The sequence below is a fragment of the Grammomys surdaster genome, unplaced genomic scaffold (genome assembly GCF_004785775.1).
Source record: "Grammomys surdaster isolate TR1022 unplaced genomic scaffold, NIH_TR_1.0 126612, whole genome shotgun sequence".
Classification (NCBI taxonomy): Eukaryota; Metazoa; Chordata; class Mammalia; order Rodentia; family Muridae; genus Grammomys; species Grammomys surdaster.
Window position 1 is genome coordinate 1,348,286 of NW_021621401.1, and position 19,301 is coordinate 1,367,586.

General features: G+C 55.3%; 2 protein-coding genes across 12 annotated transcripts in view; one reads left to right on the forward strand and one right to left on the reverse strand.

Moving 5' to 3' along the window:
- Traf7 (TNF receptor associated factor 7) overlaps nt 1-8,363 on the forward strand; it is an 18,311-nt gene extending 9,948 nt beyond the window's left edge. For 2 of the 10 annotated variants that reach the window (XM_028760862.1, XM_028760865.1), the window contains 18 exons: nt 527-618; nt 2,437-2,553; nt 3,057-3,149; nt 3,291-3,324; nt 3,867-4,050; nt 4,159-4,293; nt 4,806-5,023; nt 5,100-5,173; nt 5,334-5,382; nt 5,458-5,585; nt 5,753-5,835; nt 6,497-6,536; nt 6,627-6,743; nt 6,838-6,960; nt 7,122-7,241; nt 7,330-7,461; nt 7,542-7,661; nt 7,834-8,363. In XM_028760862.1, the coding sequence (XP_028616695.1) occupies nt 527-618; nt 2,437-2,553; nt 3,057-3,149; nt 3,291-3,324; nt 3,867-4,050; nt 4,159-4,293; nt 4,806-5,023; nt 5,100-5,173; nt 5,334-5,382; nt 5,458-5,585; nt 5,753-5,835; nt 6,497-6,536; nt 6,627-6,743; nt 6,838-6,960; nt 7,122-7,241; nt 7,330-7,461; nt 7,542-7,661; nt 7,834-7,848 (1,874 nt within the window). In that variant the 3' untranslated portion in view covers nt 7,849-8,363. Of the gene's footprint in view, nt 1-523; nt 619-1,992; nt 2,255-2,399; nt 2,554-3,056; nt 3,150-3,290; nt 3,325-3,866; nt 4,051-4,158; nt 4,294-4,805; nt 5,024-5,099; nt 5,174-5,333; nt 5,383-5,457; nt 5,586-5,752; nt 5,836-6,496; nt 6,537-6,626; nt 6,744-6,837; nt 6,961-7,121; nt 7,242-7,329; nt 7,462-7,541; nt 7,662-7,833 lie in introns of those variants that run through there. The other 8 variants (XM_028760861.1, XM_028760864.1, XM_028760870.1 and 5 more) reach the window with 5 other exon arrangements.
- A 1,666-nt stretch (nt 8,364-10,029) lies between these two features.
- Caskin1 (CASK interacting protein 1) overlaps nt 10,030-19,301 on the reverse strand; it is a 19,089-nt gene continuing 9,817 nt past the window's right edge. The window contains exons 7-20 of one of the 2 annotated variants that reach the window (XM_028760858.1): nt 18,154-18,262; nt 17,950-18,058; nt 17,774-17,868; nt 17,501-17,618; nt 16,475-16,576; nt 16,292-16,380; nt 16,130-16,214; nt 15,947-16,044; nt 15,081-15,191; nt 14,889-14,990; nt 13,396-13,534; nt 11,308-13,311; nt 10,365-10,779; nt 10,030-10,183 (exon numbers count right to left, since the gene is read on the reverse strand). In XM_028760858.1, the coding sequence (XP_028616691.1) occupies nt 10,084-10,183; nt 10,365-10,779; nt 11,308-13,311; nt 13,396-13,534; nt 14,889-14,990; nt 15,081-15,191; nt 15,947-16,044; nt 16,130-16,214; nt 16,292-16,380; nt 16,475-16,576; nt 17,501-17,618; nt 17,774-17,868; nt 17,950-18,058; nt 18,154-18,262 (3,676 nt within the window). In that variant the 3' untranslated portion in view covers nt 10,030-10,083. The remainder of the gene's footprint in view (nt 10,184-10,364; nt 10,780-11,307; nt 13,312-13,395; nt 13,535-14,888; nt 14,991-15,080; nt 15,192-15,946; nt 16,045-16,129; nt 16,215-16,291; nt 16,381-16,474; nt 16,577-17,500; nt 17,619-17,773; nt 17,869-17,949; nt 18,059-18,153; nt 18,263-19,301) is intronic. The other variant, XM_028760859.1, reaches the window with a different exon arrangement.

Consider the following 19,301-nt stretch of genomic DNA (forward strand, 5'->3'; position numbering starts at 1 on the left):
CGACATGGTGTTTCACAGCTCTCAGCACCGACATGGTGTTTCACAGCAATCATTAACTCCAGTTCTAGGAGATCCAATGCCACTTTCTGGCTGCCATGAGCACCAGGCACATAAGTGGTGCAGAGACATACATGCAGGCAAAATACTCATACATATAAAATTAAAAAAAAAAAGCAAAGGCTGGATCTAGTGCTGGTGATTAGCATGAGCCAAGTTCTGGACTCTCTACACCAGAGGAAGGAAATAAATGTAAGTGTGCCGTTGGTAAGCAGGGTTGGGCAGCTAGCAGTCCATTCTCAGTTGTCCGCAGGTCCAGGCTGATGAGCCAGGGCCATACTGCTCATACTGGATTTACCTTGGAAGATAATCCTGGATAACCATCTCCCAGTCTAGTACAGGGAGGCTGAGAGCTAGAGACAGTTCGAAGGGTTCCATAGACAAGGGCTCTGCCAGCTGTCTCCATCACTTCAGCCCCTTCCTCCACTGACAGCTGTATCGCTCAGCCCTTCCCCTCTCTTTCCAGCAGCCGATGGGACCAGCACATACAAACAGCATCGCAGGACACCTTCCTCCTCTAGCACCCTTGCCTATTCGCCACGAGATGAGGAGGATGGCATGGTAGGTCTCCACAATGCAGGAGCCTAGTGTGATTCCCAAGAAGGCCTTCCTCCCTGCGGTCCAGGTCCTAGGAGAGCAGAGAGTCAGGATAGTGAGGCACCTTGAGGTCTGAGCACTTGCTGCATCCCTGAACCTAAGAGGAGGCTCCTGTAGCGAGTGACAGCAGGAAGCCACCTGTGGGACTGTGCTTTAGGGTGTGGCCCCTGAAGGCCTGAGGACCTGAAGGTCAGGCAGTTGGGGCTCCATCTTAAGTGAGGTGGGAGCCACAGAAGGTGCACTCAGGTAAGTCTGCCTGTGGACAGAGGATGGCTGTCAGGACTGAAGTCCTCTGCTGGGAGGGCAGGCCAGGTGAGAGGCAGAAGAACCAAATTTCTTTTCCCTTTTCCTTTTGCTTTTTTTTACTTTTGGTGGGCTTTGTTGTTGTTGTGTTTTGTTTTGTTTTGTTTTGTTTTGTTTTGTTTGAGACAGGGTCTCTATGTAGTCCTCATTATTCTGGAACTCACTATATAGACCAGGCTATCCTTGAACTCAGATCTGTCTATCTTTGTCTCTGGAGTGTTGGGATTAAAGGAACGTGCCAGCATGCCCAACCCTTTTTCCCTTTTCAATAGGAAGATTGAGTAGGCATATTACAGGCCAGGCACTGCCCTGAGACCAACGATGGGTCAGATATGTGGTGCCTACGTCCCACAGCTTTTCCTCTCTGTCTCCAGCCAATTTCTCTGACTGTGGCCTGGGCCTTGGAAATGGATTCATTATGCTTCTGGTTTACGATAACTCTGGGGCATCTGACATGTTACGGTGACTTTAGCGATGTCCTAGAATCTTCTGTTTGCTGTGGGACCATGGGCAGCCATGCCCACGCCACCCCACTGATTGGCCTTAGTTCCTGTGCTTGGGGTGGGAGCCCAAGAGCTGCGTTGTCAGTAGGCAGAGGGGAGAGTGCAGCTCTGTACTAGCCCCTGCCTAGTACTCCATATTCCTCTGCCTGTCGTTGCTGCCTGTGGCGGTGTTTGACCCGCTTCCTTTAACTTTGTCCTCTGGATCTCACACGGCATTCCTATGCAAGATAGAACTTGGGACATCATAAGGAGAGATGGGCCCTGCCCTGGTGAATAAGTGTGTGCCCAGTCTCTGGCTCCTGTTTGGGGATACCCAGAACTGGGATGGGGTGCATCCCTATCCCATGTCCCCCTTCCCTGTTCTGGGCACAGGCTCAGGAGAGGCAGGTGGGCCTGGGCATGGGTCCTGCATGGGGAGCTCTGGCAGCAGAAGCTCTTAGGTGCTGAGCCTCTCTCCCCTATGACCTCATCAAAGGTTGTTCCCTTCAGGTCTCAGGAGGCTAGGTCAGCCTCTGGTAAAAGATTCCTGTCATTACATTCCTGTCATGGACCTTCCTGGCTGGGTCGAGTGTCTCTTGGACAAGAAGGCAGCTTAGCCCATGAGCACCTCTCCTTGACCAGGCTTCTACTCTCTTCTGTCCAGTAATCTGGGGTCTTAGCTGCCCCAGGATTGGCTGGTGGATGCAGCCTCTTTGCAGCCCACATTCCCTCACGGGAAGCAGGAAGAAGCCTGAGCATGTCCTGTAAAATTGAATAGCAGGAAATCTCTCCATTTACACAAAGAAAGTTGGCAGGCAAGAACGGGCAGCCCAACACCAGAGGCCAGGGCTGGCCACCACAGGCAGTGGGATTGAGGCCATACCAGTCTCCCACACACAATCCACAGCCTTGTGGGCTTGCTGGAAGTGGGGTGGCTTAGAGGCACCCCTGCCTCCACAGGGCTCAACCCCCTAATAGGCTGCCTCCATCTGTGCAGCCCCCCATCAACACTCCTCGCCGCTCTGACTCAGCCATCTCTGTCCGCTCCCTACACTCCGAGTCCAGCATGTCCCTGCGCTCCACGTTCTCGCTGCCTGAGGAGGAAGAAGAGCCGGTAGGTGTGGTAGGCTTGGCAGGAATCATCTTCCAGGGTTGTCACTGCTGCACCAACACAGGTCTCATTGAGGGTAGATCAGACCCAATTAGGGCCTCTAGTATGTGTTGAAATCTCCGACTCCTATGTGAAGGAAGGCTGCCTGGGATGAGCTGTGGGATGGTGGGGCTCAGATCGGCTACTTTGCTAGTCTGTAGGCCAGGAAGAGAGGCCAGGAAGGCTGTCTGAGACAACGTGTGCAGACACTGTATATATGTATATACGGTCTCTCACTGCTGACAACCTGCTCCTGAACCACACCCCTTGCTTTAGCTCCTTGGTCTTCTCATGAGTCTCTCTAGTCAGCAGTGCCTTTCTAGGATAGGCCCAGTGCCTGTGAACAGCCCTGGACAGGGTGGACATGCAGGCGGCTTGGGTAGTTAATGTTACTGAGGGTCTACTCCTGAAGTGCCACATCAGTACTTGTGGCCCATGACCTAATCGTTTTGCTCCACTCTATCTAGGAGCCACTGGTGTTTGCCGAGCAACCCTCAGTAAAGCTCTGCTGCCAGCTCTGCTGCAGTGTGTTCAAGGACCCTGTGATCACTACCTGTGGGGTGAGCTCACAGACTCTTATTTCCAACTCCTGTGACTCTCTGCAGTGGTGTGGGATGGTGTGAGTTCTGGGCTACCACTGACCTAGACTGGAGGGAAGACTGTTAACAGCTGTCCCCCAAGTCCACTTTTTGTCCCCACAGCACACCTTCTGCAGACGATGTGCCTTGAAGTCAGGTAGGTCTGTGCCTCCCATCCAGACCTGTGAGTTGGTGGGTACTTCCCACCCTGCTATTTCCTGGGCAGCCAGCAGAGGCCGCTGGTTTCTTCTCCAGGCATGTGTGGCCTCTCCTGGGGCTTGACTAGTGTTGCAGGGGCTCGAGCCTGGCAAAGGACCTTGATAGCAAAGCAGACCCCTAATTCCTGATGTCTCCAGACTCAGAGCCGTGGCTGTTGTGGGCATGGGCTGGGTCCCAGGACGAGGGCTTGGGCTCCAACAGATGCTGTTGTCCCTGGCAGTCCTCGCTTCTTCTCCACACCCAGCTGACTGCCCTTCTGCCCTCTGTCACCACCTACTCATCCCGGGAGGTCTGCTGTGTAGCTCTTCCTGCACCGGCACCTTGGGGCAGATGAAGGAGTGGGCAAGGCACCAGTGGGCTTCTCCCTACCTGTCGTGCCGTTGCGTCTCCCTTCCCCAGGACTTGGCTTCCCACTGGGCAAAGCTGCCAGGGAGTGAGGTGGCGGGCAGGTGGTGGGCTCAACATGTCCTCCTCTCCCAGAGAAGTGTCCTGTGGACAATGCCAAACTGACAGTGGTGGTGAACAACATTGCAGTAGCTGAGCAGATTGGAGAGCTCTTCATACATTGTCGGCATGGCTGCCATGCAGCTGGCACTGGAAAGCCTGGTGTCTTTGAGGTAGACCCAAGGGGCTGCCCCTTCACCATCAAGCTTAGTGCCCGGAAGTGAGTACCTTCTGACCCTCCACCTCCCTGGGGTTACTCAGCACCTTCGCCTGTCTGGGGCTATACTGTGGGGTCTCAGCTCAGCCCCTGTGTCCTGTGTATGCACAGGGACCACGAGAGTAGTTGTGACTACAGGCCTGTGCGCTGCCCTAACAACCCCAGCTGCCCACCCCTTCTCAAGATGAATCTCGAGGCCCACCTGAAAGAATGCGAGCACATCAAGTGTCCCCACTCTAAGTACGGGTGAGTGGGTGGGGGCGGGGGCTGGTGGGGCTGAGTTCCTAGGCCAAGGGCTTCTGTGAGCTGATACCTGCGACATGCACCAAAGCCAGAAGCCACACCAGTAACTGCCATCACAGCACATATCCAGGTGCCCATGAGGACACAGAAAGGACTGAACAGGTTGGAAGTGGGGTACCAGGGAAGGTGGGTAAAGGGGCATAAATTTGAACACATGGGTGTGAAAGGGAAGCAGGGAAAGAAAGAAAGGAGGATCCTGCCCAGCTGTTCGGAGCAAGGAGGCTGGTGATGGGCAGACATTTTATTCTTAGGGAGGGAGAGATCCCTGAAGCTCTGGAGGTATAAGATTTCACTGGTGAAATGTCCTGACTGCTGAGTGGTGGGGGTCAGGGAGGTTGCTGATCTGGGGCTAATGGGCATGACCATGATGACTCTTGAGGGATTTAATGGGGTCAGGGAGGATAAGGGGTCAATCCTGCCAGCCAGGCAGGTGGGCAGCTGTGCTGTTCCCCCAGGTGCACATTTATTGGGAATCAGGACACCTATGAGACACACCTAGAAACATGCCGCTTTGAGGGTCTGAAGGAGTTCCTGCAGCAGACCGACGACCGCTTCCATGAGATGCATGTGGCACTGGCCCAGAAGGACCAGGAGATTGCCTTCCTGCGGTCTATGCTGGGCAAACTCTCAGAGAAGATTGACCAGCTGGAGAAGAGCCTTGAGCTCAAGTTTGGTAAGGTCTAGTTCTGAGAACACAGGTTCAGCACTGTTCTGGACTTCAGTACTACCTTTCTTTTCCTGATGCTCAGATGTCCTGGATGAGAACCAGAGCAAGCTCAGTGAGGACCTCATGGAGTTCCGGAGGGATGCATCCATGTTGAATGTGAGTGGGTGAGGTTTGCAGTGATGAAACTCAGAAAAACAGATTGGGGTTCAGGGTCTCAGGTTCAGTAGTCCAGGAAGAGCTGACCTAGGGCTCTGTAGCTTCACCACAGGTCGTGTGAACCCCACCCAACCATTTTCTACTGTTCTTGGCCTTCCAGGATGAGCTGTCTCACATCAACGCACGCCTGAACATGGGTATCCTCGGATGTGAGTATAGCCCGCCCCTGCCCCCACACTGTCCCCAGGGCACTGCTGCTCCTCATTAACGTCTACCATTTGCAGCCTATGATCCTCAGCAGATCTTCAAGTGCAAAGGGACCTTTGTGGGACACCAGGGCCCTGTCTGGTGTCTCTGTGTCTATTCCATGGGTGACCTGCTCTTCAGTGGCTCTTCTGACAAGACGATCAAGGTGAGTGGAGTCCTGTCCCACAGGCTCACAGGCTCTGCAGCCTGGTTGGGCTCAGGTGGGCACTGCATGCCAGCCTCAGCTATCCCCTGTCTACAGTTGGGTCTTCTCTCCTGTCCTTTCGTCACCAAACTGACCCTGCTAGACCTGGTCTGACCTGATCTCTGCAGGTGTGGGACACGTGTACCACTTACAAGTGCCAAAAGACACTGGAAGGTCATGATGGTATTGTGCTGGCGCTCTGTATCCAGGGGTGAGTCTTAATATGGGACCCACTGACCACAGGGCAGGTCTGGAATGTGCAGTACGCCACCCTGTGGGCCCCGAGCCTGTATTTGAACCTGTGTAGCTTGTGCCTCTTCACCTATGGAACACTCATGTCTGAGCAATACTGGATACTAGGTGACAGTCTATGAATTTCCAGCACAGCCTGGCCCTGCCCTAGTGTGTTAGGTAGCTAGAAGCCAGAGGTGGCACTCTTAGACAGGAGGATAGCTTACCCGTCACCAGGATAGCTAGTACCTTGGGCTTAACTCTAGTGATAGTTGATGTAGCAGCTACCATGATTAACCTGTCAGTAGGCTCTTCCCGAGGCTAGCTGTCCTTTCTCGTGTCTTGTTGGGCTTCCAGGTATGGTGATTCTAGGTATTGCTCAACTTTACTAGTGATGGTAGCCTCCCTGGGACTTGGTGTTCAGGATAGGTGACCTTTCCCCTTGCTCAGCTGAGCCATCAAATGTTTCCCAGCCTAGTTGTTCACATCCAGCTATGCACACAGAGAATGGGACTCAGGAGCAGCAGTAGCCCTGAGACCAGGCCGTGCTGGATCCTGGGGCTAGCCAGCATCGTGCCCTAGTATGGTAGCCTCTTCTGCTTCCTGTTGACTTTGCTTCCGTGTTGACTTTGCTTCCCTAGGTGCAAACTGTACAGTGGGTCTGCAGACTGCACCATCATTGTGAGTGGACACAGGGTAAAGGGTTGGGGGCTGAGAAGGCCCAGTGCTTTTTCCTTCCTCACTAACCCCAAGTCCTGTCACCCCCTGCAGGTGTGGGACATCCAGAACCTACAGAAAGTGAACACCATCCGGGCCCATGACAACCCTGTATGCACACTGGTGTCTTCCCATAACATGCTCTTCAGTGGCTCCCTGAAAGCCATCAAGGTATAGGCAAGGAGTGTGTGTATGTGGGGGCTACAGGGGGGGCTACAGGGGGAATAGATACCTTACTAGCCCAGGCTCACGTCCATCTCTACAGGTCTGGGACATCGTGGGCACTGAGCTAAAGTTGAAGAAGGAACTCACAGGCCTCAACCACTGGGTGCGGGCCCTGGTGGCAGCACAGAGCTATCTATACAGTGGCTCTTACCAGACAATCAAGGTGTGCCAAGCTACCCCTGGTGGCAGGGACTTGCCCTTTGCTGTCCTTCCTAGGGTGTCCTCTCTCTACCCTCCAATATGCTTTGAGGCTGTCTCCTAGATCCCTAAGGCTCCAGGTAGGCAAGTGCCTGGCCTGAGATTAAGTGACACACTTTCCCCTAGATCTGGGACATTCGGACCCTTGACTGCATCCATGTCCTGCAGACATCTGGTGGCAGTGTGTATTCCATTGCTGTGACGAATCACCACATTGTCTGTGGGACCTACGAGAACCTCATTCATGTAAGGGCTGTCCTATAGCAGACTCCATCTCTTCTGCCCTTGTTTTGGGTCCCTATCTCTAAACTCACTTGATTGTGCCCCTTTTCAGGTATGGGACATTGAATCCAAAGAGCAGGTGCGGACCCTAACGGGCCATGTGGGCACAGTATATGCCCTGGCAGTCATTTCAACACCAGACCAGACCAAAGTCTTCAGTGCATCCTATGACCGGTCCCTCAGGGTATGTGCTGCCCAGGAGGAAGAGGGCAGAGGTGGCTGGGTCAGGGCAAGCCTTCCTATCTATGCTCCCTCCTCCCCTAGGTCTGGAGCATGGACAACATGATCTGCACACAGACGCTGCTGCGCCATCAGGGCAGTGTCACTGCACTGGCGGTTTCCCGGGGTCGGCTCTTCTCAGGGGCTGTGGATAGCACCGTGAAGGTAAGTGTCTGCAGCTTGGGCTCGTGGTGGGAGTTGCATAGGATGGAGCTTGGAGAGTGCGTGCGTGAGGGGCAAGAGGCCCAGGCAGGTTAACAGAAGAGGGTGGGAGATGTGGACTGGCTGAAAGGGAGTCCTGGGGCCATGGATCTGAAATAGAGCCCTTTCTTTGCAGGTTTGGACATGCTAACAGAATCCAGGCCAGGCTTGGCTCCCTCTGGGTCTCTAAGTCAGGCTGGACCTCCATGATGGCCTTGGAATGTCGGCCTGTCTTGTGGAGACAGGTAGACAGGTAGACAGGTTCAAACAGCTAGGCAGTGTCATCTCTGCTTATGCTTGGCGAGGGATCTTTCATAAGGCCCGCCCTTACTTGTACCAGAGAAATGCCTAGGCCCTTCTCTGGGCGCCAGGTACGATGCTTGCCCGGCCCCACCATTCGTATCACTCCACAGACTTTTGTTTTGAGACAGGGTCTCACTATGTAGCTCTGACTTGCCTGGAACTCACTATGTCAACCAGGCTAGCCTCGAACTCACAGATCTGCCTGCCTCCACCTCCCAAGTGTTGGGAGTAAAGGCATGTGCCACCGCTCCTGGCAGGACCCAGATGGACCATGGGTCCTTTTTACTCACCTTTTCTACTGGTTTTAGACTGTATATAGATTTTATTACTTCCTTGTTGAAATAAAAGCTGCACAGACTGTGATTGTGCGTGGAGACAGCTTCTGGGAACATCATTCACATGGCCCCAAGGACATTGCTATGCTCAGGCACAAGACAGTAGGGAAGAAGGCTGCGTGGACTTTCCTTCCCTGCAGGAGGCAGCTTATCATTCCTTGGCTCCCAGCTTCCCGGCTGAGCTGCACACCCCCCCCACACACACACATGCCCCCAAAGAGTGAGCCAAGCAGCTCTGTTTTCTGCTGTTTATTGACAGCTGACAGCAGTTCCCTGTCCAGACCCCCCTCCCCACTTCCTAGAGCCCTAGCCTGGGCTGCCCACACAGAGGAGGCTGATAAACGGTCAGCATGTTCAGATAAGGAAGCGCCAGGAGTGACAGTTGGAAGGGCCCTGTGTCCACACTACCTTAGTTGGCCCCTCCACCAGCCTACACCACAATTATGGTTTTGTTTTGGGTTTCTTTTCTTTTTTTTTTTTTTTGATTTTTTTTTTTTAAAGAAATGTCAATGTTATGCCCAACACTTGTGGATCAGCAAACACGAGAGACCAGTCAGTATTGGAGGGAGGAAAGAAGGTGAGAAGTACTACACGACACAGCCTCGGACCAAGAGCAGAACGTCCATGGAAGTTCAAGATGGGCGGGGTGGCAGCCAAATGAGGCTGCCTGGGGAGGGGCAGGGGCTGGGCGGAATGGCTGCCTTGAGGCTGCCTGGGGAAAGCGGGGGCAGACACAGCCTCCAACACACATCTGCCCCTAGGCTGGCATGCACGCCCTTGCACTCATGCCCACGTTCACACAGGGATCACACTGGATGCACCCTCACACCAGCACCCCAAGGGCACGGCCATACCCAGAAGGAAAAGGCCTTCCCTGAGCCCTGTGTGGCATGGAGGAGAGCCGGTGAGAGCAAGGCACATGCTTCACGTTCTTCAGACTCAAGCTGGAAGAACAGAGAAGCTCTGGGCAGAGGCCCTGGGCAGAGCCATCCCCCAGACTGTGCCTCCCAGGTGTGTGTGCTGGTGACCAAGGGCAAGGCCACTCCTAGATGAAAGAGAAGGGCAGACAGGTAGCCTCAGCCTCTGACAGCTTTAGTCTCAAGCTGGACTTGTGACCTTCCTGTTGGTAAATGGTTTTCTATAGAATCAATAATATTTCTTCTCTTTAAATATATATTTGTTAAAGTTATCTTTTTGTTTTTCTGGGGAAATCTGCCTCAGCTCATTCCCAATAAATTAATACTCTTGATAGCTTATATTCTGGGGTGCAGTGGGGCGAGCCCAACCTTGGCCCCCCTGTCCCTTGTGCTGTGCCAGAGCAGCTGGCAGAGGTTCCCCAATGGGCAGTTCTGTGCTGGGCATAGGCCTGTGCTCTGCCACAGATTGGAGAGAGGGCCACAGTGGCCATCCCCCTCATCTTCCCTTGGTGCTCAGTCTGCCTAGCGCAAGGGAGGGCAGCCCTCCACCAGCAGAGCAAAGCCTGCAAGGGTAGGGCCCAGCAGTTGTTGCACAGGGAGCAGCAGACAGGAATGGGCACCAGCGGGCAGCGCATCCGCTCAGAGCCCTTGGAGCGCCCCTGACTCCCATGCCAGGGGGCTGATGACCAGCCTGGGCCAGGAGTAGGAGTTGTGCTTGTGCAGAGCTGGGCGTTCCCCGCCCACTCGGCCCCCACCCACCGCTTGGAGGTGCCCGTCCTGAGGTAAAGGTCAAAGTGCGGGGAGTACGGTGGGCCCACGTGGGTGGCTGCCTCACTCTAGCATGGCGTCCAGCTGGTCGGCCAGGTCGTCGAACATGCTGCCGATGTCTTCAAGGATGCTGCCAGTGCTCTTCTCCTCAATGGAGGAGGGGCTAAGGGTGGGCATGCATCAGTGTGGTTGGGTAGCACAGGCCCCCTTACTCAAGGCTAGGTGGGTCCACAGTAACCCACTCTTAAACCACGCTGAATGGCTCCGCCTACCCATACCAGTCCACTGGCAAGAACCACACTCTGTGTGCGACCAGAACTCCCACCCCAGATCAAAGTACCTACCGAGGGCCTTGTCCATCCTCCTGCCTGATCTTCTCCTCCACTGCCTGCAGTGCTGCAGCCAAACACGCGCTAGTCTCTTCCAGCTTCTGCCGAGCGCTATCCCCAGGCGAAGCACAATCTGAAGCTACTGGGGGTCCGGAGACCACTGAAGCAGCAGCGCGAGGGGGCTTGGCGGGTACGTGCAGCGCGGGTGTCCCTGGGGAAGGGGGCTTGGCGGGGCTGGCGCTCTGCGAGGGCGGCGAGCTAGCTGGCTTGACGAGGGCTGCTGGCGGCTGACGCGCCGGTGAGGGCACAGGCGAGGGGGTGGCGCTGCTGGACTGTAGTCCTGCCAAAGCCTTGGCTGGCTTGGGTGCTGTAGGTGGCGGCGGAGGCTTGGGTGACACGGGCGGTGGCGTTCCGTGAGCACGCTTTACCTCTGCAGGGAAGAGGACGACGCTGGTACCCAGGAAAATAACCACACCTATACCATTCACTGTGTTCCCTCCATCTAGCAGGAGATGCTGTACCCCGCACCCTATTCTCACCGCAGCCACTAGGGTATGCAAATCTACTGCAAAATGTGTCACTGCTTCCTGAGCTCCTTCAGATGCAGCCTGATGCATCCAGCCACAATGGTTGTCTCAGTACTTCTGCACTGCTCTCCTGTCTGGAAACCTACCCTCTCATGTATCTGGGTACTCCAGCTAGGTCTTCTGCATGCGTGCCACTACTCTGGGTCTTCTGCACCTCCTTCACTGAACAAGAGGCGTGCACACTACAGGGGTGGCAGAGTTATTCCACAGTAGATAGCTAAGGAGCTCTTAACTATCAGCGCAGACAGTCTTATCTTACACCACCTGGGGTTCATCAGACTCAAAAAGGGAACCCAGACCCTGAGATGGGAGCATGCAAGGGTCCTGTCCTGAGACCCCTTGTTCTGTCTTTGCTGGCTTTCTGTACCTACCTGGGCTGCCAGGGCCTGGCAGTGGCACCTTCTTGGAGGCAGGTGTAGGTGAGCCCTGGATCTTGGACACAGGCTGAGCCAGAATGGGCTTGGGAGAGACGGGTGGCTTCACGGGCTTCCGTGCATTGCCATCAGGCAGGGGTAGAGGAGGCAGCTGCATCAGGTCAGCAGGTGGGGGCTCAGCAGGTGGAGGAGGAGGGGGCAGCTCTGGGGGCCCAGCCTGCTCTGAGGCTGGCCGTCGGCGAACGGTGGCTGTGCCATTCTGATACACAGACAGTGGTGGGGGTGGCTCAGGCCCAGTGTCAGGCTCCTTCGCCTTAGGCCTGCGCTTGACTGTGTCAGACTCCGTCAGGATGAACCTGACATTCTCTTGTTGGCTCTGCTTGGCCCGAATGCGCCTCTTGAGCGTGGCACTGGCCTCTACCCGGGCAAGGGGGGGACCCTCTGCACTTGCCTCACCCTTAGCTGAACCTCGAAGCCGTTGTCGGGCTGTGCCATCTTCCATAAAATGGCTCTGCTCTGCGGGTTCCCCAGGTCCCCGGCGAGCAGTGGCCAAAAGTCCAGTGACTGGGCCACTGAGTGTACGGCGTCGGTTCACCACTTCACCGTCAGGCCCAATGGCCTCTTTGTGCTTCACAGAGGCCAACACGGTGGCTACTCGGCCCGGCTCTGGACTGGCAGGACGAGGTGTGGGGTGGCCTTCGGGGGGCCTTCGAATAGCCCGTCCCCCACCCCCAATGGAAGACAGCTCCAACATGGCTGCGATGCTCTTCACACTGCCAGCACTGCCTGTGTCCACACTGCCAGCAAGGTCACTAGCCCGCCGGCGTTGTGCCCTGACCCCCAGCCGGCCGTCCTCGGTCTCAACATCTGGAGCCGGCTCATCAGCTAGGTTGGCACTGGCCATGGCCGAGCTGGAGCGTTTGGGTGGAGGTGGTGGGGGCCCCTTCTTGCGTGGCCGCACAGCAAAGGACTGACTGCGGTTAACATTCTTGTCAGTGCCAGCAGGAGCCCTCACTGAGTGGCTCCGACCCACACGCCGCTGGACCGTGGCATAGGGTCCAGCAGCAGCAGGCACCAACAGCTCATCCCTCTCTGGCTCACTGTCAGATGCTGCATAGCGATTCAAGCTGTGGGCACGTTTCTTGGGCCGCCCAGGCTCTATATCAGCTTCTGGGGGCAAGCATAATGTGGGCACAGCTGTTGGTACTGGTGGGGGAGCAGGTCCCGGAGTAGGTGAGCCCGCCTCGCCCTCAACTGGCTGGGGCAGCACATAGGCAAAGCCACGGTGTGTGGGTGACTGAGGCAGGGAACGGGGTGACATGGGTCGGTCTGTTGGTGGTAGCAGCTGTGGGGTAGGCTTCACCTTGGCTGTGGCTGGACCATGAGGTCCCCCGAGGGCCTGAGGGGAGCCTGGCTGAGCTTTGGTGGGTGTCTGTGGGGGTGTGAAGTGGCTGGGACCGGATGGAAGGACCTGTCGTGGCTTGCCAGGCACCGGGGGCACGCTGGCCCTCTTGACACTGTGGCCGTGGCGGCTAGACCGCACCTCCTTGGGTGGGGTGCCAGGAGCTGGCCCCTCATCCAGCAGGTATTCCTGACTTCGTGACATAGGACTGCCAGGCCCTTGAGGCCCGTCACCCAGAAGCTCCTGAGAGCTGCTCATGTGTCGAGCCCGTCCACTCAGGCTGGACTCCTGTCGCAAGGTTGTCCTCGGAGTGGGTGGCAGGTGGTTAGAGGATTTCTCAGCAGCGGCTGCACCTGCTTCAGCTGGGCCAGACAGGGCAGCCTGCAGCTCACCACTGAGTTCACTGTCCTGGAAGGTGGTCATCTTGGGAGATTGGCACTCTGCTGCACCAGGCTCAGGTGGGGGTGGCGACTCGATAGCCATCATTTCAAGTGATTGGGGTGCCTTTCGGTGCAGGGGTCCCCCCTCATACTTGGAGTATTCTGCCTTTTGCAGCTCTGCCAGTTTCCTCACCGCCAGCATCAGCTTCTTTTGGTGTCCTGAGTCAGGAGTAGGGAGAAGCTGGTCAGGAGGAGCTGTCAGGAGGCACAGGCAGGTGTGGAAGGGCTAGGCTGGGACCTTACCCAGCTTGGTGATGCCTATCTCCTGCAGGTCCTCCCAAGTGATGTCAGTGATGAAATCAATGTTCTCATAGCCGTTGTCAACCAGCACCTTGTAATACTGGGCCAGACCAATCATTGACAGCCACACAGCCAGGTTAGCCTATGGAGAGGGGGACAGAGAGGGGCAGCCCAAGCTGGCTGCTCACAGCATGACCACCTACTTGGAACTATTAGAAAATAAGCCTGTGGGGCACATACAGACAGAAGGACAAACAGACAGGCCTGAAATATCAGTATTGCAGACAGCCTAGGCACAGCCTTGGTGGGAACTGCAGACCAGCTCCTCAACATGCCAACTGCACACTTAGGGCACACACAAATCAACACACACAAACACGCTTGGGATGCCTATCACTGGGACATGGTATCGGATATAAAAAAGCACTTCCTTGTCTGATTAGGTGGCCACAGGCAGGGTCCTGAGGAGACACACACATACACCAGATACAGACGCACACAATGCCACACAAGACCCATGTGCACGGCACGCACGCCCTGCATGCTGCTTCCAGCTATACAAAGCACAGGTACCCTTTCTCCATCACCCTCACGATGTCTCCCCACCCACAGCAGATGCATGGCCACGCACCTGTTACACATTCACCACACAGCCATACCAAGAATGTGCAAGTATCCAGTGTCCACCAAGAACTGCCCAGTCGTCCCAAGCTCCCAGCTGAGGCCACTCTTGCACCCACACTCAGCACCTTCAGTCATGCAGGTGACAGAGTGAGGCGAGGTCCACGAGACCCGGATGTGCTCCTGGGAAGATCCCTGAGCTGCTGACTACTGAGTGGCAAGGTGGGATAGATAGATGCAGCCCTGTTTACCAACAGATCCAGGACCCTGGGGAGGGCAGGCGTTGGGTAGCCAGCAGCACCTTTCCCATGGGTGGATAGAACAGAGCAAGTGTGCATCAGCTCAGAAGCTGTCCCCACATATAGCCATCTCTTGATAAGAAAGAGCAAAGGTCACTGTTGTCAGCCATTAGCACAGGCCAGCATGTGCAATGGGACTTGTGTGCATGCATACGGCAAGCATATTTAACACTAGCCCGTCTGCAGTCCACATATGTGTAGAAGACATTGCTATAGGGGTGCTGGCCGTGAATGAGAAGGCAAACCCTCCTGGCTTGAGGTCCTCACAAACCCTTGAGTGTTAGCCATGAGCCTGCCTGGGGAGTTTACCCCCATCACGGACAAATAGGCTGTCCAAATAGCTCCCTGCTAGCAGGCTACCTCTGTAGCCCAGGCAAACCTTGAGGTCGTGATCCTCCTGCCTCAGCCCCCTTGAGTGCTGGTTATAAGCCCGTGCCACCAGGCCTGGCTCCATCTGTAACTCCAATCCCTAGGGCCTCAGAAGGCAGATGAGGGATGTAGCCAGGAAGGCAGCCTGTCTGTCTGTCCATCTGCCTGCTGGTCCTGGCTCGGCCACCAGGGCGCAAGGAGCCTTACGGGTTTGTGTTCAGGCAGCCAGTCAGGGATGTTCAGGCCGCTGATCTCTGCCGTAATCTTCTTACGGTGGCCTGGCTTGGTAACACCAATGGCTGTGAGGTCCTAGGCAAAGAGGGGGCCAAGTAACTAGCAGGTAGAAGGGACCTGCTTTTTAGAAGGGAAGCAGCTGGCAACAAGCCCACAGCAGCTCACCTCAGGGGTCATACGGCTGATGGTGGGCAGGTCATAGCCAGCACTGGTGAAGTTGGGGGCATAGAGCTGTAGCTGGAATGTGGCAAGCCACTGACTGACTGCCTCAGCACTCTGCAAGACACAAGGCACCAACTGCAGCCTGCCCACTGCTGGGCTGCGCCCCAAACTCCACTGTGCCTCCTTCTCTGCTTGGTTCATGGCCAGAGTGCTGGATCCGCCGCTGTGGTCCACTGCACCAGTACTCCATGATCTGTCATCCTGGATACAGCATCTGCAGCCCTCCAGGCTTCTTCTGTGAACTCCACCAGGAAGGTCCTGCTGCATCTGTGCCGTGGCCTCCCCCACCCCATGATACCCATACCATCTCAAAGATGCAGATGATGTGACCCCGTAGGAGGGGGCTCTGGGGAAGGGCTCAGGCCTAGGTGCTCCCTGGAAGGCGGGCTCTGTGCCCTAGTCAGAAGTCCCTCGCCTCCTCTGCTGTATGGGATTCAGCCATCAGATCATGCATCACAGCCACACAGGTGCGTACACGCAGGACCCAGCGCACCCACAGAAACATTTCCGTGTCTCACACCCATCCCCTTCCATCTTTGCAACCACACGCATGTATACCCAGCTCACAGTTGGCCATTCCTCATCTACACAACACCCTTCATACTTCTCAAGTGCGTACACACTAGCTCACAGCCTACACAATAGACAACACCTGTACACTTGTGTGTGTGCACATATGACACAGAGACAGACAGAAAGACAGAGTCTGGTCTGTCAAGGCCTGCAACGGCTGCTGTGGCCAGGTATGCCTGTCAGACTGTCAACCCATCCCTCCCAAATCCAGGCCCGGATCTGACCAGGCCCTGTACCTTGCCCTCTGAGGCTGAGGCGGATTCCAGCTTCTTGGGTGGCTGCTCCCCATATACCTGCCCAGCATGGGCTGCTGGAGGCTGGGACCTGGCAGCACCTGGTGATGAGAGGGAATGGTAGGGTGAAGGCTATATACTGAGCATCTACCTGCTGGGCCAGCATACCTGGGTCCTTGCTCTTACCTGAAGAGCCCTCTGGAGGCTTGACCGGGCTATCTCCTGGGCTGGACTCAGAGACTGCCTTCTGGGAAAGCACAGTTGCCAGGAGCTGGAACCCAGAAAGGCCACTTGCTACCGCTGCTCTAAACCTGGCTGCTCCACCCTGGCCACCCTTTGCTCACTCACCTTCACTCCTTCAGAGCCTGCATGCAGGGCATGACCCCCAGTACTCCTGCCCCCAGCCACATTGCTCAAGCTGCCACTGCGATCTCCACCTGTGCCAGGACAGGGACCATGAAGTATGCTGTCCCCACTGTAATACTCAGCAGCCAAACTACTGCCCCAGTGCACTGGAGGCCCCTGGCCTACCTGCAAAAGGCTTCCTCAGCACCCAGATCTCTTCTGAGGGTGCAGAGGGACCCAATGAGCCACCTCCCTGGGGTGGGCTTGGCTCGCTGCCTGTCCGGGAACCTGTAGGCCAAACACAGCCTTCTTGAACCCTGGGCAGCCCAGGTACAGCCAGATTCAGAGAAGAAGATGCATAGAGGCCATTCTACAGCCTTCTGGCTTCAGCAGTGTGAGAGACACTGAATGTCTGAGACCAGGTCACAATGGTAGAGGGTCCAAGGCGAGAAGTCCTACCACTAGCCCTGAGGTCTTATACGCAAAGGGGCTGAAGATCACTGGGTGGTTGGCTTTCTCTGTGCTAGGGGACAAGAAGCCACCCAGTGGCTGGAGACCAAATCTACCCTAGGAACCAGATGGTCACTGGTGGCTGACCACACCTTCTACCTGGCCCTCTTGTCACACCTGCCAATCTCCATCCTTGCTCTCTCTGAAAGAAGTCAGCCCCATCCCTACCCTACCTCCAGCCTCTTTAAACCATACTATGGAGTTTTCTAGCTTGGTCCTGAGTCCCTCCCACATGCTCCACGCTGCTTTCCTGACGTTGAGTGCTGAGACCCATCCTGTTCCACTGCCCTTGAACAGGAGGGTTATGTTGCCAGGACTGTACTGCTCATGACTTGCCCGCTACCACCCTTCAGAGCCTTCTCTGATCTAACGAAGGTGGGCTTTGCTTCATTTTTCACATGTCACCGGTTGGTTCTTTTCCTGTATTAACTAACATCAGTGTTCCCTGCTCTTCCTTCCTCAGAAGACCAGTGTCTGCCTAGGACCATGTGTGGTTAGTGGCCACCTGAGAATTGGACTATGGCAGGCATGTGTGACTCTGCTGAGAGTGTATCAGCAGGAGGGGTTACTGGATGCCAGTCCTGGCCAGGCTAGAGTTCAACCTGGCTCTGCCCCCAACACTCTAAAGTATACTTCTTTTCAGTCCCCAGTCTCAGGCTGAGTGGCCCCTGCTTGCTTATCTCCAGAGTAGGGTGGACTTACCTGCTCGCTTGACGATAGCCTCCCCCAGGGAGGATGGGAAGTAGCCCACCCTGTCATTGCCTGTCCGGTTATCATGGATACAGCCTTTCCACCGACCATCTGGATGTTGTTCAAGTACCTGACCAAACAAATGGGGTATGTGCTCAGGAAGAGGCCTCACCTCGGCAGATGAGGCCTGCTACCCTGCACCCTCCCCAAGCTACTGTAGGATGGAGTTCTAAGCATGACAGAGTCCCTTCCATCCCTCCCACAGCACCCAGGGGCCATCCTCACCGTGATAATGTCCCCAGCCTTCACATTGAGGCTGGTCAGATCATAGTTGTTACAGTAGTCCTTTGTTGCCCGGACCTGGAGAGCTGCTGAGGCCTCTGGAAAGACAAGGAGTGGACACCCAGTCCTGGGAGCTGCCCTTCCCAGCCCTGTGCCAACCCTCAGTCCCCCAGGCCCACCTCGAAGCAGTTGCTTGATCTCCTTGCTGGCCTGGGACGTAGTAAATTGATGTACAATGTCCAGTGCTGTCTGGCTGTAGGTGTTCCTCACCTGGGCATTGATCCCACTCTGCATACACCAAAGGCCAAGGCCTTGTCAGGGGGTCCCCATGTCCCCCGCTCGGCCCCAACCTTTCTCTCTGTGTCCTAGGTCACCAGACTCACATCCAACAGTAGCCGAACCACTTCTGTCTTTCCACAGAGTGCAGCCTCATGAAGGGCCGTGCCAGACTTGGTCTGACGGTTAATGTCGATGCCGGCCTGAAGAAGGAGCCTGCAATTGTGGAGAAAGCAGACGAGGCCCTTTTAGCAGGAACCCTTCTCAGTATCCTTAAGTCAGACCTTGATTCTAACTGTCTGCTGGGGATGGATGACAAGCCACCCATGCCCTTGTGTGATGATACAATGTCTGATTCTCCTGATGCTTTGCAGAAGGCCTGTCCTTGACTGAGCTTTCACAGCTGTTATTTTGTTCAACCCCAGGGTAGGCAATGTTGTGGGCCCTCTTTACAGATGAGGGAACTGAGGCTCAGGGAAGATGCTTTTACAAGATCTCAACAGGTGGCAAGTCAAGTCAAAGCCAGGAATGAGAAGATACAAAAGCCTATCCCAGGCTAGAGAGATGGCTCAGCAGTTAAAAGCACCAACTGTTCTTCCAGAGGTCCTGGGTTCAATTCCCAGCAACCACATGGTGGCTCACAACCATCTGTAATGGGATCCAATGTCCTCTTCTGGTGTGTCTGAAGACAGTGACAGTGTGCTCATATATACATTAAATAAATAAATAAATCTAAAAAAAAAGCCTCTTCCCAGCCCCTCCTTTATCATTTGGGCACAGTCAGGCCTGACCACAACCCTGCACCTCCCTAAAGGAAACTCTGTGTGTGTGTGTGTGTCCGAGCATGTACATGCACACGCACACACAGGCTAGGGATTGAACCTAGGACCTTGTGTGTGCTAGGCACGCACTCTACCAGAGCTATATGGCAGCCAACTTTGTGGCCATACAACTCCATTTGTAATGCACAAGTGTGAGAGTGGACATTCACATGTGTGCACATGTGTGTAGAAGTCAGAGGTCAATGCTGGATGTCTTCACCCTTCAACTTTTCAAAGATTTTTTTGCTCTTTATGTGTATGTGTGCATGTGTCTGCAAATGTGATGTGTGCACGTGATGAATGTGTGTGCATGTTTGTGTGTACATGTGGTGAATGTGAGTGTGTGCACGTGAGTGTGTGCATGTGGTGAATGTGTGTGCATGTGTGTGCATGTGGTGAATGTGTGTGCATGTGGTGAATGTGTGTGCATGTGG